The following is a 22,642-nucleotide window of genomic DNA, read 5'->3' as shown; positions in this document are numbered from 1 at the left end:
TTGAGATTCTGCTGTATTTGGGATCATTGTCCTGTTGCATGACACAGCCTTGGCCAAACTTTAGGAGTTCATGGTCGACTCAGTGACTGAGTGAAGTTAAAAGGCTGAGTACATATTGCAAGTACTTTAACAACCAAGCGAAGAAGACCATGGCATGTGGTTAACAGTTCTGCAATGAACTAGTCAGTGACCTTTAATTCAGAAGCTTTATAAAAGAAGGGTTGAATTAACTGCCGTTACAGACATTTTTATATATATTCTCCATTTTTTTAGACTTTGCCTCAATGTAAAATGCACTCTAGTGGCGTACAGAACATGTAAAATCAGAGAGCTCGCCACAAAACAAAGCAGACAGGAACAACACGAGAGGAGGGTTGGAGATGGAGGTGGAGGTGATGCAGAGTGCAGAAACTCTGCATTTGAATGAGAGTTAACAGGTGGTAAAGGGTGTCAGCTTAGCCATCAGCAGATGTGAATTGAGTTGGTCTGACTTTGTGGCCTGCTCGATCCATTACCACTTCCACAGGGTCACTCCAGGCAAACTGTATGCAACACTGGAGATGTGCCCCTCAGAAGCTTTATATGTCAAAGATGAACCTCTGAACATCATTGCTTTTTTAATCAGCGGAGCGTCGAAGGGCATCAGTAGTCCAGGTCAGCATGTAGACATCTGCAGTGCTTTGAAAAAAAAAACAACGTTCTGCCTTTGTGTTATTGGACGGCACAGCTAGCTTAAAAGCTCATGTGTTTCCAATCTGTGCTGCCCTCATCTTATTTACTTTACCTTCCTCTCTATTAATTCATATACAGTGCTTTTTCCTGGCTCAGAATGGGCTTTTGGGTGGATGAATGACCACACTTTCACCCTCCTCTTTTTATTGACTTGATAAAAGGCTTTGACAAGGCCACGGTAGTCAATATCATCAGCTTTCATTTTTATCCTAAGTTCTTGGTGTTTCCAAAGCTGGTGATTTTACTTTAAGCGCTGGTTTAAAGCTTTTCTGGGGAATCCAAAACAAACCAGGAAAAACTCCTGATGTAAGATTATAAAATAGTACTTTACATGCTCCTTAGTATGAAACAGCGTACCCTCTATCTACAGCTTGAAAATGTCTGAAGTCATTTAAAAAGAGTGTCTCTGATCATTTTCCTTACATTGAGTGAATTTATAAAAGCTTATGTGAGTACAGTTTTATATGATGTGTATTTATGTAGATAATTCATACTTTTTATTATAATTATATAAGCTATAATAAGCTGTGTGAAGCTCTTCCATCTTTACTGGTTATCAGCTGCAGGTCTGGCTGCCAAACATCCCCTGGGAGAGTGGACAGAAATACATAATGAGAGTAAAAAAAATAATAAAAGTATAAAAAATATACACATATAAAAGTTGCAAAGGAGAAGCTTTGTCATTTGATCGATTTCTTAGTGTGGAGGTCGGTGGCTTTCTGCCTTATGAGGCTTATGAGTCATTTACATGACTCATAACTTCCAGAGTGTTGTTTACTTGGTTCATTGGATTGTTTAGAGATGAGGAAAATTAAGACAGTATTTGATACTCATTTGGAAAGTGGGAGGACAAAAATGGAAGTCACGTGGGGCCTGCAGCACCAATTTGGGAAAGAAGATAATAGTAATTGTGAATTGTGCCATCACTTGCAGTGTTAAACTATCGCCACTAGATGTCAGTGTGAACCAACATTTAAACTATCTCTACCCTTCCTTCAGTCTTTCTTCTTACACACACGCGCACGAATGCACACTAGTCATACTCATACAAAGCATATAGCTCCCCTCAGCCAATCAGCGCTTTCTTCTGTTTTTAGGTCTACACATTTCCACTCATTGCCGAGCTGGCGTGTGGACCCGCTCTCACCAGCAGGGGGCGCCGCCCCCGTGAGCTCGCACGGGCTGTCTGCCTCAGCGTGAGTCTGGTCTTTACTACACACACACATAAACACACACACACACAGAGCAGAGGATTATGTAATGTTTACTATTATGCCACTGTATCTTTTGTAAAGCAGCCGCATTTGCCTTCCTCTGTGCGAAGGTCAAAGGTCACAGAGAATGTGCCATGCTTCAAAGTGATGGCACGTGCTATCATCTCAAACATCTTTCAGTGCTCGGTGCACAGGTTCATCTCCACCACCAGCATCACTATCACCATTACCACCACCACCACTGCCTGCAAAGTTGCAAATACGGGGTTAGCCGAGTTTACGCCAGTCCACGCCCCCACAGTCCAGCTGGTGGCAACACTCGTGATGACTTCACCGCCGCGCGCGACCATTGGCCCCGAGACGCCGCGCACCTGTCCAATAGACTGCCGGTGAAGTGACGTCAGCCTGTACTAGTCCCGTTCACTTTAACAGTAGTGGGCAGGGCGGAGAGGGTGCCGACGTCAGAAGCCGCGCTGTGATTGGCTGAGGGCGCTGAAAGTGAGCGTCTGTTGCTGAGAGAAAAAGGGAGAGCGGTTTGCGTCGGCTGCGCCACACAAACATCTGAGCAGCTCCTAAACTAACTTTCTGAAAACAGCGCACTGGTTTTCTGTGCTCCTTCGTTTTCACTCTTTGTGAGCAGCGATGACATAATAATGATAATTAAAGGCGAAAAAACACATTTTCGATGTGGGACCAACAGCGAGAGTAAAGCCGCGCTGAGGCGCTACTTTCCCGCTGCACCACACTGTTTGTGGATGAGCACAAACAGTTGATGCATTATCACCGTCTGCTCGGGGATGGCACTTGTGCTGTCAATTATGGTAAACATACTCCTTTTCAGAAGGGGAGGGGGCATTTGTGCCTTTCTATTGGCTCTGGGTCATTTGATCCCTCCTCTCGGCCCGCCCACATGCTGTTCCTATGGTTCCCAATCCTCTTATTGGATACTGTAAAGTTTGGGACAGGACACCGGTCTAGCTCAGCATCCACTTCACTATTCGCTAGTCCCCCCAGTCCGTCAAGTGGACTTTGACAGGCCGCCACACCCACTGATCTCTGGCGCCGATGCTGACTGGCTACTGTACATGTCAACGACCTCTCATTGGTCGGCTTGCCCAGCTGTTAGTGGTTCATTCACCATTTTGTGACTGTAGTGGAAAAGAAGAGCGATAGTTTTTTATATCCTTGTTTGAGTTTCTGTGGGGGAAAGACATGTTTTGCGGAGGAAAAGTAAAGAGTGAGTCCGGCCCGCACAGCCACCACAGCCGACAGCCGAGGGATGTTACCATGAGTTACGCGAGCCTCCTCATCGGCAAAATAAGACCATAAATCTTTCTCTGGCCAGTGGTGAAAAGCTCTGTTTGGGTGAGTTGAAACTAAGTTGGCACACGGCAGTGAAGCTAAACTGACTTAAATTTTCCATTTTCAGGAGCTGCGAGTTACCACGACGCGAGAGCCAACTGCCAACGGTCGGTCGTTCGGTTGTTCCGCTACCGTGTGAAGAAATGGAGTGACAACGCGAGGAAGTATCGAGAGAAAGGGGAGGGGTGTGGGGGGTGTAACAGCCTAAAAACTTTCTGAAATGTTTTTACCGCAGTCCCACGGACACCCACGGAACATTTCAGCTCCGTTTCAGCTCCGTTAAAACGGCGAGGTTAGTGTGGAGTACTTTTTCCTTGACCTTAGTTTACGAGTTTTGCGTGGAGCAGCGCTAGCGTAGTAAAAAAAAAAAGAGAGAGAGAGCGAGAAAGAAAAACAACCGACCTATTTGCGGCACTGCAGCCCAAATGTTTACTAACAGGCTCGCTCGGTGTTAAAAAAGCGCACTTTAGGAGGAAACGGATAACACCTACAGAGCGAATTGCACCCAGTTTTCCTGCGCTCTGACTCACGGTGTCATTATTTGGGTGCTGTATCCGCTACCGTTTGCGTACTACCACTACTACAACCACCACTACTACTAACGTTACTGAGCTGCTTACTAGAGCGAAACACCAAGACGAAAAAGATTCTGCTTCATTTATTTTTTCCCAAGTTTTTTTTTTTTAAATTAGAGTGACTGGCACCATTAAAAGGAAGCCTCCCCCGGAGTGGATACGTGCACTCCAGGCGTTGTAGTGAGTATTTGCATGCCAAGAATCGCTGTATAAGGAAGACTTGGGACCGTCTATAAGGGGACAATAAAGCGTCACTTGAAACCGGTTGTTTGTGTTTGTTACCGAGGACCGTGCAGCACGACAGACCGCCTGACTGTCTCGAGTCATAATACTCCTTTGACATTGTGTAGTACTCTCAGAGATCAGCTAAAAAAAAAGATGCACACCGTGTTTTCTCGTCTCTTCCATCGCCAACACTACACTTTTTTCTTTTTTTGCACAGCAATCCTGCAATCAGTGTCGATGCAACCTTGACATCTCTGACTAGGCAGTTTTTAACAGTTGTGTCATGTTTGTCTTTAGGTATTTTTTCAGTGGCAGGAATTGTGTTTACATTTTAGGTTCAGATTTCCTCTTTTTTTTATTTATTAATTGTTGCACTTGTGTGGCCCTGGTGCTGTATAGCTTGTTGAGCTGTTGGCCATTGATATGGCATTGGCAGTTCTGCCATTTGGTCCCAAACAGGACCAGTCGCCTGTGATCTATGCTCCAACCTTCCTTGCTGATCAATACGAGCCAGGATGCACAAATTTCAGCTCTCGTTGTTTCTTCTTTATTAGTCAGATATGTCATCCGCTAAACAGCTGCCGGTATTCATGCTACCTCACAATGGATGCGTCTGTATATAACGCACACACACACACACACACTTAAAATACCCTAACAACATATTTTTCTTTCTGTGTCAGTTGTCTGTTAAATCACTTCCCACACACTCATGAGCTCACAAACCACAGCATGAGTGTGCATAGCAGCAGAGAGATTTATCTTCTTTTCTTTTTTTAATGTATTTTTTTTGGTGCTGTTTCATGTGAGACTGTGTTCTCCCCGGTGACCCAGTTAAGGGAAAAGGCTCCCTAACACGCTGAAGTGTACGAGGGCCACGGCACACTTCAGTATCATCATCACACGTTCCTCCTTCTCCCGCGTATGTCCCCGTCACTGCAGCCCCTGCGCCCGTACAGACACCCATAAAATGCTTTGAGGAGAGGGATGAGCTGCAGTGTGTGTATGTGTGTGTGTGTGTGTGTGCGCACGCGCCTGCTAACTACGTACACTCATACTGACATACGGTGCAAATGCAGTGCTGAACAAGGTGGACTCAACCTGAAGACCGCTGTATAAACTCTGACATTAGTGTAGTGTAAGTAGCTCTAATGCCACATGTCACATACACACACGTTTTGTGCCACGTTGTGTTGGGGCATAGGCTAAATTCTCTACGACTGACCGAAATAAACTGGCATCAAGGCAGATGTTTATTAGGATTTTATATTCCAGTAATAAACACTGTACAACTCATTTTATTTTGTAGTGTTGACACTGAGATGATGTCGACAAATGCCTTGTGTGTGTGTGTGTGTGCGTGTGAAATGGGTTCTTGGTAGCACCTATGTTTAAACTGTTCACTAAATTTTCTCTTTGCAAAAAAAAGTGAAGAATTTTCATCTCCAAATTCATTTCGTAAAAGCCTATTTATCCTTATTGTTGTTGTTTTTTCCCCCCCTCCTGCATACGTCAGTGTGGACAAGTGCTTGTACGACACAATGACTGTGTGACAATATATATAGGTCCAAGGGAGATTTTAACAGGGTATGCATGACTGCACGATGAATTCCTGAGAGAGCATTTAATGTGTGTGTGTAAAGTTTGGAGGAGGAGGAGGGGTGCATTATGGGCTCCTGTGTGTTTATTGGGAGAAACAGCAGCTTTTTGCAGTTTAAAGAGGAGTCCAGTCCAGCGCCGTGGAGACGCTGATTATCTGTCTGTTCAAGATTTACAGCAGCTTTAGATCAGACCAGCACATATTCTGCTATTAACCTGCTCTAACGCTGGAAGGTGGAGACCTCTTGAATTACCTAAATTATGACCGAGCTTCTCTCTCCGCTTCACCCAGATTCAGCATTATATTTTGTAGTCCTAATTTTTTGATTAACAATTCATGTTGAAAAGCAACACCCAGGAGGGGATGTTCTGAGTTTCTGGACATGTTTTTTTGGTATTGTGATAGTCTCTAGTAAACAATAAGAGTTAAAGGTCTGCCGTTATTTTCAGGTTAGGGGGTGCACGGCTGAGCGCGCAGTGTGTATGGTGCTTTTGATCTTTCAGCAAGGGATTAGGACATGTGAAACGTTCTTTTTCATTTATTTATGTGGTAACACAGGAATTATAGATGCGTCGTGCATAAATGTATATATTCTTTTTACAAATAAAATCATAGTTCAACATATCTGTGGTGTCTTTAGCAACATTTTTGTGTCATCTGGACATTTCAAATAAGATTTTGTGGAGTACAAGCATGCTTGAAGAATTTAACCCAATGATAAATAAATACACCCGTTGCAAACTTGCACCAAATATCTAACTCTTATGTCCCACGCTGAAACTCCTCTTCACTGCACATAATCTGCTCAGCTGTAGAGTCCCTTAAAAGTTACAGAATGTGAATACACACACATGCTTGCCACTGTCTTATCAGCCAAAGCCTAAAGCATTTTGGAGGGCCATTAGCATGACCAAACGCATTTTTCTGAGCTAAGATCAGATCCTCTCGAGTCATTTACCCAACTAGTCAGTCAGCCATTTGGCCCTCAGTCCTTCCTGTCTTTTCCAGTACTCCAGAGTATCTGTACTGGACCAGCATTCCCAGTCTAGGCATCCGTGTCTAGTCTAATAAAGGGCAAACTTGGCCTGGGAAGGAACATTCCAGCAGTCTGAGATTTTTTCTTTTTCTGGGATGAATGTTTTTTTAAATGAAAAATTTAAAACGACAAAGAGCTTTTTAGTAATTAGGGAGTGAGTAATGTATGTTTGCTTATACCGCCTTTTTATTAGGTTTTGTTTCTGGTGTGTAGTGCACAGTATTTTTGATAAATAAGGTGCATTAATTTCCCTTTGAAGCTGTCAAAGATCGGGATACGTTTACTCTGAAAACATCGAAGAAGTCTGGAAACATTTAATTTAAGCATAAAATAAACAGTGCTCGACTTCTTTTACATACACTTAGGAAGAGTTTTGTAGTTGATGGTAAATACAGTATGCAAAGATATAAATAGAGTGATATACTCAATCTGCATCTGCAGGAAGCCTCGCAGTTACAGTCCATGTGTTAACCTTCACACGTGGCACCCTTGCAGTGAAATAACCAACGTCAGTATCAGCATTTACAGAGGAAATTATGAAGATGTGATTATTTCACTTCTGTCCATCGATATGCAACATAATTACGAGAATGTGGAATAAATGGAAATTAAAGCCTGTTTGTACAATAAATAATGTTTTGTGTTGAGGGCAGAGGTCCAAATGCAGAGTCAGTGATGAGTGTGTGAAAGACTCAAGTTGTTTATTAGTCATTCAGGAAGAGATGCTTTTCTGCGCTGCAGGAAGTGGAACTGGTGTGTGTCATATTGGGTGTTGTTTTGGCAAACAGATAGTTAACAACAAAGGTCACCTTATTTGTGTGTGTGTGTGTGTGTGAGAGAGAGAGAGAGTAACAAACTTTTCCAGCATCTAGCACAGGAAGCCTGAATGTGTATGTGTAAGTTTGTATCTATTTGTGTGAATTCAGGCATTTGGTCATGTTTGTGAGCTGCTGAGCTCGATCGAGAGGAGCACATATACGCACGTCTGCGTACGAGTGTGTGTGAGACTGTTTGTGCGTGCCATTGTATTTAGCCTGTAATCTTGCATCAGTGAGTGTGCCTGATCCTGTGCCAGCCTTTTAATTTCTCTCATTTTGGGCATATCTTGCCATGGCAGATTATTCCAATTAAATTGTCTTTTTGTACAAATGTGTGTGTGTGTGTGTGTGTGTGTGTGTGTGTGTGTGAGTATCAGTGTGACATTGACAAAAGACGACTGTGAAAGACTGAGACATCGAGAAAGAGGGAGAGGGGAGAGAAAAAGAGAGGGGGGGCCAGCGAGTGCTAGAATGACAGTGGAAATTCCCAGTGACTATACAAGAACGGCCTATCTGAGCAAACATCCTAAGAGCCACATGCTCCAGCCTCTTTCTCTCTTTCATGTTGTTGGGTGACCTCACGCAGGCCACTGCCAGGCTTCTAGCTCCCGATGAAAGTCAGGAAAAATAAATGCTCGTTCCCAAGTTGATCACATGGCATCAAGTCTGTAACACTTGTCGTGAGAAAGCGGCCCCGTCGCACGTCGAAGTAGCTGAAGCGAGTATAGCAGAGATCTGTGTGCGACTCGAGTGCATTTATGTGTGCATTTAAAATTGACGAGATGAAGGCCTCATTGAAGACTTGTTCCTTCTTTTTTCTTTCTTTCTTTCTTTGCTGACCTTTTCTTTTAAATCACGCTCACTCAGACCTAACCAGAGTAAACATAGCTCTCAGACATGCTTGACCAGGATTACCTAGGCAGCGATCGCTCATAATCATCACAGTTTAAATCAGCTGGTATCATTAGTAATAAGCTAACTATTAAAAGGTCTTGAGAAGAATAAAAAGAGTGTTTGAGTAGGATTCAGACTGTTTTTGTTTGAGATGCCCTTCGAGTTTATATGTGTGTGTGTATATAAACCCCCTGATGAAGTCTTATCCTGGAGTTTTTTAGGTTAAATATGCCCATCCTGTGAGAGTAAAGGCATTTACAGAGACTGCCTTGGAGTGCTTTGATTATTAGTCTATAGGAGATTATTGATATTTAAAACAAAACCCACCATGTCCTTCATTTTAGTTGTTTTGAAATGTTGTCATTAATGTTATAATCGAGATTTTGTGTTTTGAGTGCACACACTCTGCAGGGATGTGGTGATATGTCGTCCTAAAATAACTAACGCTGTATCGGCAAAAAGATGACATTTACCGATGTCAGTGGCCGATGTTGTGTCACTGAGCTCACTTGTCACATCTGTATTCTGTTGAATAAATGTTCAAAGATAATATGATGATAAGCAGCTATTTATTTATAATTAAAATGCCTTTGTTCCTTTTTTGAGGTAATAAATATCAAAAACACAATACACAAAAAGAAGACAAATATTTTTATCGGCTGCCATACAAACTGTTATCTAAATCTTTGGTATCGGCCCACAGTTTTAGAAAACAGTGCATCCTTAAACTCTCGTTTATACACGTACGCTTTATGGACCAAAGTACGCCTACACATCAGGGCCCATTAATGCTCGACGTTGTTGCCCTCGCAAACAGAGCTGGACCACAAAAGTGACGTCACGTTGATGTCATTTCAGCCGGTCCTGCACTTCTTGATTTTTACGTTTTTTTGAAAGCCTTGCTGTCATCGAGTCAGCGCAGTGTTGGCGACTTTTACGCACAATGCACTTGCCAACCCTGCTCTGTACCTTTGCAAGAATACCACCTAACATTTAATGTCAAATTATCTACGTGGAAGAAATTTCATGAGCTGACCGGTTACAGTGCCCATCTTTTTGAGTTTATACACCTGTGGTAGCAGGAAAACCTGATTCCAGATTAAGATTAAGTACTTTTGTCCTTGTTGTTTATGTAGTTTATCTCGAATCAGGCATAAACTAGGAGAGTGAACAGACTTCAGATATTGAGCCAATGTGATAGCCAACATACTCTTAATCGTCATTTTTGTTCTCTGCACTTCTTGGTTATGAATATAATAAATGACCACTTGTCTTCTGCACCTCTTTTTTTCTTTTCAGATTCCAGTACAGAGGGAACAGAAAAAACGGGCAAAAGAAAAAGTGTCGGAAAACAAGGAGTGCTTTGGAAGTAGAAAAAAAAGGAAACGCCGTGCAATCTGCAGGACTTGGTGAGCAGTGAAGAAAAGATGAGGCCATTAAAGAAACACAGAGGGCGTTCTCCCCCGTTAACTAGAGGCAGAGGGGGGAGGAGGAGAGGGGGCTCTCAGCCTCCCCAAGAAAAGGACCCCAGAAGAGTCAAGAGGGAGACTCTTGTCAAAACCACACAAAGCACCCCTTCCAAACGCAAACACGGCCAACCCAACTCTGACAAGGAACCAATCACAAATAGCAATACCCCCATGAGGGAGGAGCCTACTGAACTGAGGAAACCTGTGGAGTCAGCTGAGAATGGTGGAAAGCAAGCAGAAGAAAAGACAGAAAAGGAGAAGATAGCGGGCACAAATGGAAACAGTACTATGCCCGCTGATTCTGTAGCATTTCCTACCTCTGCCCCAGCGCCACTCACCACAGCTACACCCTCTATAGCCACCAGTCACAGCCCCAGTTTAGGCTCAGTTTCTAGTAGGAAAACAGCCACGTTTAAGGCTCGTGTACCCAAAAAAAAATACACATATGAGCACTTTGCCAACAGTGCAAGTGTTACATCTACCATTCCTACCTCCAGCCCTGCTCTCGTAAATAACAGTTACTGCAATATCAACAGCAAAGTTAGTGATAGTGTTAATAGTCCCAATAACCATTTCAAGACTAGTAACAGTGTTAGTAATAGCATTAATAAAAGCACTAACAGTAGTACTAATAGTAACGCTACAAGTGGTATTAATAACATGAGCAGTAACAGTTGTGATGGGAGCCATACTACTTTTATCAATAGCAGTAATAGCATAAGTAACAGTTGCTCAGGTAATCAGCCATCAGTGCTAACTGTGGACAGTAAAGCTACAGAAGCAAACCATTTTGTCTCCATGGAGGATAAAACCCTCAGGACAGCAGATTCCCAGGAAAAAGCGTCCCAGTCTGGGGAAAATGAGCCTGAGGGGGCCCCGAACTCTGTGCGCTCCTCCTCCACGGATACAGCTAGTGAGCACTCGGCTGACCTGGATGTGATGGAAGCATCAGGACCAAGTCTTCATCAGAAGAACTACCACATCCCAGCTCCTCTACACAACTTACACCCTAAAGAGCCCAATCTGTCAGAGGGGCTAGCTGAAGCTCTGGCCAAAGGCATGAAGAACCAGAGAGTCCTGGCTCGCTGTGTCACAAGCGGTGGTGAGGCTGCGAATAGTGGACACTCACGCCCCCCGTCACATATTTTTAGACCAGGGGTGGTGCGTAGGGTGTGTGGGGGTACTGTCGAAGTTCAGCTCCAAGGAGAGGAGACCCTTGTAAAATATCCATTTCATAGTGGAAGTACAATGACGTCGTCAGGGACTGAGAGCACTGTGGATTTTATTTTAGATGCCCCCCCACCTGGCATGACACCTGTAGCTGTTGGGACCCAAGTGTGTGTGCCGTTTGGTGGGGAGGAAGGAGATTCTCTGTTGTACAGAGAGGGGATTGTTACTGAGGTGGACCCACACCCTGGTGTCTCATTTCCTTACCAGGTGCTCCTGAGTGAAAAAAAAGAAACTCTGGGTGGAGGGGCAATAGAGGAGAAAGAGAAAAGGAGCACAAGCAGCCAGGCTGTGTGGGTGTCCCGACAGAGCCTGAGATTACTCACTCCTCCTTGGGAGGTCTCACATTTAGATGGTGGGAGAGCAAAGGAGAGAGAGCGGGAGAGGGAACGGGAAGAGAGACAGCGGCGGGAGGAGATGGAGGTCGAGAGAGAGGTTTGCCAGCTGAGTATTGGAATGGGAGTGTTGGGAGGTGGAGTAAGGCTGGGTCATGGTTTTTCACATGGCGGGGTCATAGGAGGACATAACTATGGAACTGTACATCCACCCACAAATTCCTCCACTGGGACTTCTAGTGCCGTTACCAGCACAGGTCACGGATGCAGCGATAATTACTCTGATCAAGAAAGACAGAAAGAGCCAAACACACCAGAAGAAGATGTTGAGGTGTCTCGTTTTACACACACCGTTAGTCATAAGACAAATCCTGCAACCTCTCAGCACAACAGCATCCTCTGCAAGTCCAGCGGCTATCCTCCCTCCTCCCCCCACCTCTCTGTGGTGAGAAGCTTGGGACCCCCACACCTCTCCACTGTAGCTAGTCCTCAGCCAACTCCATCCCCAGCCTTACTGGGGTCTGAAATGAACAACACCACTTTAAACCTACCTCCATCCAAAACCACTCCTACTCAGACCCTTACTCCTACTTCTGGTGGGGGGTCCTCCTCTACCTCCTCACGCTCAAGGACGCCCCTTTCATTGGCTCAGCAGAAATACAAAAAGGGTGATGTTGTCTGCACACCTAATGGTATCCGTAAGAAGTTCAATGGTAAGCAGTGGAGGAGGCTGTGCTCCAGGGAGGGTTGTATGAAGGAGTCTCAGCGCCGAGGATACTGCTCTAGACACCTGTCCATGAGGACCAAAGAGATGGAGGCTGCAGGTGCAGAGAGGGGAGGAGGAGGAGGCAGCAGCTCAGGGACAGTCACCCCTTCTGACCTCCGGGGAAGAGCAAGCAGTGAGTTTGAGTGGGACGACACATCAAGAGAGAGCAGTGAGGCCAGCAGCAGAGGAGACTCCAGACCCCGACTGGTCCTCCCCTCCCTCCTCCCTCATGACCTGTCGTCACGGTTTGACTTTGATGAGTGTGAGGCTGCCACCATGCTGGTGTCATTAGGAAGCTCCCGCTCTGGCACCCCCTCCTTTTCTCCCATCTCCAACCAGTCACCCTTTTCCCCTGCCCCCTCTCCCTCGCCCTCTCCACTGTTCGGTTTCAGGCCGGCCAACTTCTCCCCGATTACGGCATCCCCGGTCCTGCAACATCGGAGGCACAGACAGCCCAGTGGCACAGGGGGAGGAGGGGGAGGGGGCAGTAAGGCATCATCCACATCTGGAGGAGAAAGGGAGAGACACACTTCAGGCGTCCAACCCACCTTACAGAGTAACCTTACGTTTACAGTCCCCATGAGCCCCAGTAAGCGAAAGCCAGATGCACCTCTTCCACCACCCCTGCCCTCACATCACCATGATTACACACCCAAAACAGAGCTGGATCCTGGCGACCATAACAGCTCTTTCAGAGTGCTGTCACCCCAAACGCCAGCTTTGCATTCCCGCACACACACTCCCACCTTCTCCCGACCCAGAGGAGTGACCACTCCCTCCTCCAGCAGGCCCCCTTCTTCCACTGCTGTCTCCCCTCCTCCTCTTCTGGTGTCCCCAACTCCTCCTTCTCCTCTCACTACTGACGGAGGGCCTCGTCGTGTGGTCCCTGTTTCCCAACAGGCCTTGCGGGACTCTCCTGTTATTGTGAGGAATCCCGAAGTCCCACTGGCAAAATTTACAGAGTGTCCCCTGGGAAGAGGAGGAGGAGGAGTAGGTGGTGTTGGAAATGAGGGAGGGAAGGAAAACAGTTTGTCTAAAGACATCACCCAAACCCACCTGACTACTCAGCCAGTTTCTGGCCTCCAGGTTCCTGTCCCAATTAACGCTGCTGCAGCCGCAGTACCTAATGGCACTGTCCTCTTACGGAGCCCAGCCCAAACTCTGGTGCTCGTGTCCCCAACACCTTCCTCCTTGCCCACCGCTGACACCCCTGCTACTGCGCTGCAGGCCCTGTCAGTTACTGTCAGCACAACCGTCACAGTTCCTGCTCCAAGTAGCACGGACAGCTGTGGGGAACGAGAAGAGAACAGGGGCGCAGGGTTTGGTGGTGAGGTCCAGCAGCCAGTTCCCTGTCACCCTTCCCCCACAGCTCTGCTGCCCCTGATCCTGCCAGCGGAAAGTCTTCACCCCGTCCCACGCAAGGACATCATCATGGGACGTCCAGGCACAGGTGAGAATTGGCGCAGATGTGTGGGTGTATTTTGTGTGTGAGGGAATAAGAAAAAGTAAGGGAAAGAGACATAAACTGCAAAATGCAGTTATTTCAACAATAGGAGGAAAAGAGATATGCGGATTAAATATGTTAATATTATCATTTAAGTTCAAGTCAATCATAAAGATACAGATTTATAGATTATTATTCAGTGAAAATAAACTGAAAAATGTTGTTTTATACTTTCTGCATGTTTCAAAATTCAAAGGTTAAGAGTTTAGACTTTCTTTAAAGGATATGTTGTGGTTTTCTAAATACAAATCACTTGAGTTAAACTTTATTCCAGCTTGATTCATATAATTCCTTCTCTGTATTTACAGTAAGAAAATTAACAAAATAGTATCCTATAGTTTTATTTTACTTAACAACCTTAGTATGATTTTTTTTTCTTGCAACCCTAGTATTGTGATGAACTCTCAATGCATAATTAGCACCATTTAGTTTAAATTTGTTTACACATTTTCAGTAACATTTTTTTTTTTTCTAATTCTCTCACTCTTTAAAAGGTATTCTTTTTAATCTGTGTGATTCTGTAGCATCAGTTGCTGACACACACAGAAAACGTGTCGGCTGTGAATGGCCAGAGATGTGTTGTATACTGACGTTGAACCAGCATTTTGCAACCAGAACCCAATAATTATTTCACACAGAAAATGAGACTTGCAGTGAATGTGAAGCTAAATCTTGTGAAAAGTGATGATAGAATTTTTTTTGCATTATCTAGAATTCAGCTGAAACTGCTGCAAACACACACGCTCTCTCTCGCTCTCTCTCTCTCTCTCTCTCTTTCTCTCTCTCACACACACACACACTGATTGAAATATACATTTATTTAAAATCTGTAATTCCAAAATTACATTCGTCTGTCAATTCTAATAGTAAATTGAAACGAAATAGCTTTGTATTTTGTATGTGTCTCTTCCTGTATATGTACGATATATATGTATATGCATATATAATCTATTTTTTCTATTTCGTTCATCTGAACAATCATCCATAAATCGATCATATTTCTTTTGAACAATGCTGCATAATGTTTTTCTGGTTTACATCATAACGTCCCACTCTCATAATCTGAGAGCAGATGACTGCCATGGTGCATTAGAGGGTTAGATTCACATGGACGTGCCACAACCTGGGTGTGCTGCTGCCCAGTGAAAGGAGCTCCTGTTAGCCATCATGCTGTTGTCCCATATGGCTATCTCGATTTGTCTGTCCACCATCCTCACTTCTGCTGGTAACACTAAACTAAGTGCTAAAGCTGGTCACATGATCCGTGTAAGCTCTGGAGCGAGCACATATGAAACACCAGGTCAGGACTAGACTTGTTCCAGGAGTCACTGCTGATGACTATAAATTCACTACGGTCACTAAAATCACTAGTCAGCACTCAGTGCAGGTAATGAACTCTGATCCTTTGTGGTACCTCTAAGCAAAGGGAGTTTGGTGTATTTTCTAGCGTGTTTTACATGCTGTATGATAATTGCATGTTGCACACAGACATTGTTATGAGAATAGGGAAATTAGCAAAAACAATATTTAAATTGTTCTTGGTTTGGATTTCGCTTGCAAATGCGAATAGGGCAAAAATAATTTCTGTGTGCTAATGTTAGAAAAATGCAAAAGAAGCTCATGGACACATGTGGTTCGCTGTTCTTGTGAGGTCTATAAGGAATAAACTCTATGTCATACAGGATTAGTGTGGTTTGTACCAGAAAGTGTTATATTCCCAGTCATAGACAGAAACTTTAAGTTATACCTCGCTAAAGCCAGGATACAGCACAACAGCACTGATTTGTTTGATTAAAAAGGTATACAAAAGAACGGGGAGAAATAAATGTTGTCACAAGCTGCACACGACATTAACAATTAAAAGCGGGTATGGAGCATGTGGGCTCGATGAGCAGTATGTAGGCCAGTTATAGACTCTTTCCCCCAACTTGTCTTTTATTTAGTCTTTTAAAAAGAGAGAATGAGAATGAAGGAGGCCTCAGTAAAGACGGCAGAATCCTTTTTTAAAAAAAAGCTCAACTGAAATGCATGTTTTGTCTAATTGTTTCTCCTGTTTATTTTTATGAAAAACTCTGACCATTGTGCTTATTATAAGTGCACGTGTGATGTTGACTTCCTGACCCCAGCAGCTGTTATTCTAACTCACTACAAACTATTTCCACTAGCTCTTGCTGTGTGTATGTCCATGCGCTTGTTTGTTTAACAGTGACTCATGTAACAGTATAGCGAAACAAAGTGCGAGCAGCTTTTTTGGACAGGAGTACTGAGGTGGCTCGACTCTAATGTGTGTAGGATATACTCTGTAATTTTCAGTATGTTGTGTGGGAATATTATGGAGTATTATGGAGTACGTGTGTGTGCATACGTGTATGAGAAAGCATTATTCATCAGCTGTTGAAACTAAAAGCTTACTTTTCCGTTGTGTTATATATGGACACGTACTATCAGTAAGAGTAATTCACTTCACCGGGGCCTCTTGCCCTCACCACTGTTCAGACCTTCAGGAGTGTGACAGAGAAGTGGACAGGGAAGGGAGCGCTGTCATTTTGAGTGTACGGTTCGTCCTCAGATCCCCTTTTTTGCAGCTGAAGGGACGCCGGATGAATGAATAGGCTCTCTCTGTGTGAGTGCACGCACACTCGGCTGTGTGCGCGCGAGGATGTTTTCTGTAGAGTCAGAAAGGGTGTGTGAGCTTTTGCATATGGCCGTAGGAGAGTGTGAAATACAACAGGGAAAAAAGGTGCGCGTTTATGTGTGTGTGTGTGTGTGTGTGTGTGTGTGTGTGCACGCAATCACACGTTTTGCGTGTTTATAATTTGCAAGTACATGTAGGTGTTAGTGTATTCTCATCAGCTTGGAGAATACGAGCAGTTGGTGGAGTTTTTCAGATAATTTTAAATATTGTTTTGTGAATTTGTTATTATTAAAAAGGTGTCGGATAATTTTCCTGTTTTGGAGTCATGGGGAATTGTTTCACAAACGCTAACAGGCACTCTAAACCCTTTGAAAAAAAATAATGTTGACACTCTTCAGCTTCTACTATATTAGCATGATAAGTATGTGAGTATTTGGGTGATAGTATTAGCAATGATGTGGAGTATCAGTATTGTTATAAATTAGCTTGTATTTATAGCAAACCATACTCACACCTGTTAATAAGGTGGCGGAAACATCCTCACTGAAATCCTCATCCTTATCGAAATTCTCATAGATGGGTTACTAACTCAGCAGTGACAACATGTTACAACTGTTTCACGCCCTGAAATGTTTTAGGCCATTAAAAGAAAATAATATGTTAAAAGCTACAGAAGATTAAAAAAACTTTAGATTGATTAGGACTGAACTAAAATTCTGCACCGTAAAAAAAAAAAAAATCCTAAAAAAACAGTAACATTCCGGCAGCTGGGGCGCCAAAATAATACCATAAAATAACAGAAAATAACTTTCTCATGAAAATACGGTTATTTTCAGTAATGACAATACAGTTTGTTGCCCTAATTTTACATGGGATTTTGCCTTTTTCAAGTGCTTTTAAGCATTAAATTAGGAACATTTTAATATGATTAAACAATGAAATTACCTATAAACAAGGTCAATGAATGCGGCAATATGAATAATAATACTTAAATGTACAGAAATATACAGTTAACAGTTGATTTAAATAGTAATGGATTGCATTCATATAGCGCTTTTTGAGACCCTCAAATTCCACTTTATAATTCCCCTCTGGCCATCACCAGTAGGTGGTAGGTGAAGTGTCTTGCCCAAGGACACAAGGACCGAGAGTGTCCGAGCCAGGGCTCGAACCGGCAACCTTCTGATTACAAGGCGAACTGCCAACTCTTGAGCCACGATCGTCCTAAACAACAATAATAATAATAATTATTTGATGTAAAAACAGTTTATAAGAATCATTTTATATATTTTTCCATAGCATTACATTTGAATTTAACAGTTCAATCTTCAAATAACGGACAACTAGTTGTGAGATTATGATACATTTGTGAATGTATTTTAACAATCTAAATATACATATGTACAGACAAATACATTTAAAAAACAAGAAAGTTATGTTTTATTACATTTACAGTGATTTTACATTAAGTTACATTTGAAATGTAAAATCACAGTCTATTTATGTGAATTTAATGATATTCTAGAAGAACAGTACAAAACTGTAAAATACACAGTAAAATACTTTTACATTACTTTTTTACAGTGTGTGAAAAACCTGATACTTAAGCTGCCGCTACTATTAAATAATATCAAATCTAGCATCCCTTAGATCATTTACTCAAGTGTATAGTTAGTGTGTAAAAATAGAAACGATCAAAGGGACAATACATGCAATTACTTTATTGGTAATCAGTCCTGTCTTCTCTGCAGTATAATCCTGCACACACGCATCGGTAGGTTGTGTTTTCATTAATTCACTCTGAAATAACACAGCAACGCCCTGCCGCGGGTAAGCTGACACTGTGATGTACTTTTTAAGACGAAGCTGCATATGTTCCCTGTGTGTGTGTGTGCGTGTGTATGTGTGTGTGTTTCACCATCTATGAGGTGCTAATGAGGCTTTACATTGTCGTGTCTTTTTAAGCACCCCTGTAACTTCCTGCAACATAAAAACAACAACAACAACAAAAAGCTATTAAACAAACCGTCTGAAAAGGTAAAGGACAAGAGCCGCCTTCTTCTTCTTCTCCTTTTTTTAAAAATGGTGTCACATGTGTATTACATGCAGTGTGTCTGTGTGTGCGCACATCTATGAGACAGACTAACAAAGTGTCAATCACTGGGTACCGGATATGATGTGTGAGCGCTAAATGTCTGTTGCCATGGCAACAAAGCAAACATCACACTGATGTAGCTTGTACATAACACAGAATATTCACAAATAGAAAAGGCAGTCCCCCCCTTTTTCTGTGTGTGTGTGTGTGTGTGTGTGTGTGTGTGTGTGTGTGTGGCACGTGTGCTTGTGTCCCTTTTCTCTGAGAGAAGAAGAACTTCAGCAGGCTCACGTGTTTTTACTCTCTAACGTGTTACTAACGGCTCCTTCTTTCTTACATCTCGGGCATCTTTAGTCAACATTCTCAGGAAATGGAAACAATCTAGGATAACTGGAGGGGGTTTCCTTTAATTCAGGCATGTAAAACTCATTTTATTTTATGGGCCACATACAGACTAATCTGATCTCAAGTGTGCCAGACCAGTAAAACCACTGCATAATAAACTATGAAAATAAAGCCCTCCATATTGTTCCCTAGGTGTAAAGAAATGCTCTCAGAATACAGCAGCAGCTGCTTCCTCATCTTCTGCTGTTGTCTGTAATTTTGAAAGTTGTCTTAAAATCAGCAGAAAATACGTGACTTTTTATATTTAATGAAAGTTGTAGCCTTCTTTAGTGACGACTTTCATCAGTTCAGCTCTGAAGTCGGTGAAGAAGATGTTTATGGTGGGTTTTTTGTGTATTTGTTCTCTTGTGTCCAGATCACTAGTTCCTCTCTTCTCTATACGACCATGTAGTGAAACTACCTCTCTGTGCAGACTCATTGTAAGCATGAACGTTTTCTTAAAGAGCACCTTTAATTATTAGATTTATATTTGAATATTATTTATATGTCATTATTCCTCAGCATTTTTACCAAATCTTCATAATTCTTTGTCTCCGTGTCACATGCACACGCAGTTTGTGCAACATGGAGTAAACATGTCACACTCCCTTAAGAACACGTGAATACACTTTTTTGCACTGCTGTTCTGCACTTCGATGCATCTTTTTGACGTTCGCCCGCCTTCGTCTATCTCATTTTTGATTTTTTTTCTAAACAATTATGAGACTTTTTTTTTAACCCTTTGCTCCATCGCATTGCAGTGGCTTCGCTTCCCCTCCTTTTACACTTCGCTCTCTTCATCCTGGTCTACCCGGATACGGATACCCGGGAATAACATCCCCACTCCCTCCCGTCCCTGCTTTACGTAACGCTTAAAGCCCTGCATATCCTCCCTGGCCATGGCAACAACCACATCTGGATCACGCAGCCCATCTAGACTGGCACCAAAGCAAATGTGAAGCCCTCAAGACTTACCACAAAAGTCATGTGCAGTCATAATCCTGTTTCCTGATGGACTTTGGGGAGATTCTCAAAATGCATTGGTGCACTGGGAGTTTGTAGTCTGAGGTGGCTCCAAGACTTTGAATGCATGTAAAGTTAGAGCGATATTGAGATTTGTTACTGCTTCTTTAAGGTTTCTGTCAAACCCACATTCATTATTCTTTTCAGGTGCTCCTCATATGACAAAGTTTACAACGAGTTTGTAGTTTCCTTCACAATTTCTTCTCTGTCCTTCATCCCACTCTCCTCCTCTCCTTTCCCTTTGCATCTCTACTTCCACAGTCTATGCACTTGCTTTCTGGTTTGTTAGCCATTTATCTGCAGGCTAGTAGTGCCCCCAGATGGTCAGACACATACATTACAAGTTCCCTCACTCGGTTGATGGAGGGATCTGGGTCTTAACTTCGTGTTTCACATATTTTTCCTGCTGCTCATCATTTGATGTTGGTAGCAGTGTTAATGAGTCTTGTAGAGCCTTTTGCATTGATTCTATTCAATTCTATTCAATGTGTGTCATTCATCAAAGTAATCACTGAACATAATCTGTAGTCACAGTTTTTTTTTTTTTTTGTCTAACTTTCAATGAAACTGGAACAAAATGAGGAGCGAATCAAGCATCTTAAGAAAGCCCCCACAGAGCCGTCCCTCCTGGTATCCGTATGCCACATAACAGCGATTGGTTTATTTTAATGCAATAGGTGGTGATGGTCAGTAGTAGAGTTGTGACCGCGGGCGACATGGAGAACCTGTGCCCAACATAGCTGTTGCCATGGTAACTGCAAAAGACTGGTGGATCGAGTTATAATTGGACGGAGCAAAATGGTGGGTTGTGGGAGGGAGAGACAGAGGACAGGGGTGGAAGATGAATTAAGGGATGAGAGAGATGGGATGGGAAGAAGGAGCGAAGGTGGTGCTCCGCCTGCACAGTGCCAGTGTAGGTAAAGACGAGGAGGAGGAGGAGGAGGAGGAGGAGGAGGAAAAGTTTCTCGTGTGATGTCACGAGGCGTTTGACAGATGTAATTGGGGGGTAAAGGCATGCACACATATGCACATGAAAAGCATGATGTCTGTGAGAAGAGACAGCACATGAAAGCTGCTGAACACCTACACAGATACTGCACCGCCAGCACAGCAGCAGGGAGAGATGGTGAAGCCAAGCTTTAGGGGAATTTCTCTTTTACTGTTTGTCTTCACACCTTCTATCTTAGTCTTACCAGTCTGCACCACTTATCTCTTGTTTTATGTGACTAAGTGCTAAAATTCTGTGGTTTCCCACCGTGTTGATTTCGCCTCCCTTGCATATGCAGCTTCTTGTGCACGCGATCAACTGATTTTCTTATCTGCACATCTTTTGCTCTAAAAAGGTATGACGGCCAGAAACCGTTAATCTACTTTTGTGCAAATACATGTGCAGTATTATTACAACACTAAGTGAACTGGAATTGTGCCGTACTCAGACCAGGATAAAGGAAAAACCCATTATTCCGCTCTGAATAATTGGTCAGTTGCAGTTCCAGTTATGTTTACCCAGGGTTGCAACCACTGAACAGCCACAGCAATCTTTCATCTCCACCCCTAACCCTCTTTCACTCTTTTTTCCTTTTCATTCTCTGAGCCAAGCTGTCCAGCATCCCCTCCTTAACACACCATGTTTGCTTGATTGACTTGTTGAGAGTGCAGTGCAGTTGATAAGCTTTAGTCTCTTAGTCTGTGTCAGTGATTAAAGTTTTGTATTTTCCAATTACATTTTATTTATGTTTCATTCTGAATGTTTTGAATTCAGGTCAGTTTCAGTTAGTTTCCAAAGTGGTTTTGCTTGTTTCAGTTTAGTTTTTACTGCTTAGTTTTAGTTCAGTTTTTGTTAGTTTTTCTATGTAATTTCTAGTGTTTTTAAAGATTATTATATTGGACGTGTGCCCCAGGGATAGGTATTATAATACAAGCCCAAGACTTTACAGAAATAGTTGATTTGGTCATGTAGACCAGCGGTCCCCGGGCCTCGGACCGGTACCGGTCCATGAGTCGTTTGGTACCGGGCCGCGAGGGTAGAGGCTCAGGTGTGAAATGTATGGTTTTCAGGGTTTTTATCGGTTTTCAGCGTTATTTTGTTATTGTTTTTATCGTTAACTCGGTTTTCCTGGGTCTTTTCACGTGTGTTATGAATAAATCTTCTTTTTCGGTACCAGTACTAGTTTTATTTTGTTGTATTTATCCGCGACACCTTAAAGGCCGGTCCGTGAAAATATTGTCGGGCATAAACCGGTCCGTGGCGCAAAAAAGGTTGGGGACCGCTGATGTAGACACTCTGATTCTAAATAAATGTGTCCATAAAATACTCGTCAAACAAGTTGTGCTTTTCAGATGTGACGAAAGACTAAAAGTAAGGAAATGTCCTCAATACCCTTGAGTTGCAAACATTTCCAAATACTCTTATAGAAGTGTAACCCAGGACTTAGAGGGTTAACTTTTTTACTACTAAGGGCAGCTGCTGCCAGTGTGTCTCTCAGCCTTATTGGTCAGGTCTCAAGCTCCCGATGTGCTGACTGGCTGCTGGTGATAAATTCAGTCCCTCCCAGTATTGTATTTGTCTTATGGAACCATTAAAAAGGCTGAGAAGCAGTTCTTGCCTCAGTGAGAATCCACATCACAAATACCCATCCTCTTTCTATCTGTCTCATCAGTATAATGTCTATAAAATCTATTTAAATGCTTCCCCTTTGTCTGCCCCATCTCAGGCCTCTCACACCCTTCCTCCTTTTGAAAGAAGTT

The 22,642-nt window shown here is 43.1% G+C and overlaps 1 protein-coding gene across 6 annotated transcripts in view; it reads left to right on the top strand.

Moving 5' to 3' along the window:
- The first annotated feature begins 1,851 nt into the window (after nucleotides 1-1,851).
- The window catches only part of cicb (capicua transcriptional repressor b), a 41,269-nt gene continuing 20,478 nt past the window's right edge, over nucleotides 1,852-22,642 (top strand). For 2 of the 6 annotated variants that reach the window (XM_085291637.1, XM_085291636.1), the window contains exons 1-2: nucleotides 2,909-3,311; nucleotides 9,756-13,703. In XM_085291637.1, the coding sequence (XP_085147763.1) occupies nucleotides 9,884-13,703 (3,820 nt within the window). In that variant the 5' untranslated portion in view covers nucleotides 2,909-3,311; nucleotides 9,756-9,883. Of the gene's footprint in view, nucleotides 1,929-2,908; nucleotides 3,312-3,375; nucleotides 3,601-3,628; nucleotides 4,064-9,755; nucleotides 13,704-22,642 lie in introns of those variants that run through there. The other 4 variants (XM_085291633.1, XM_085291634.1, XM_085291632.1 and 1 more) reach the window with 4 other exon arrangements.

Source organism: Mchenga conophoros, linkage group LG11 (assembly GCF_057382185.1).
Source record: "Mchenga conophoros isolate Kocher_MC1m ecotype Shallow Benthic linkage group LG11, M_conophoros_male_GT1.1, whole genome shotgun sequence".
Classification (NCBI taxonomy): Eukaryota; Metazoa; Chordata; class Actinopteri; order Cichliformes; family Cichlidae; genus Mchenga; species Mchenga conophoros.
Note: the sequence above shows the minus strand (reverse complement) of the source record. Positions and strands in the feature narration are given on the sequence as shown.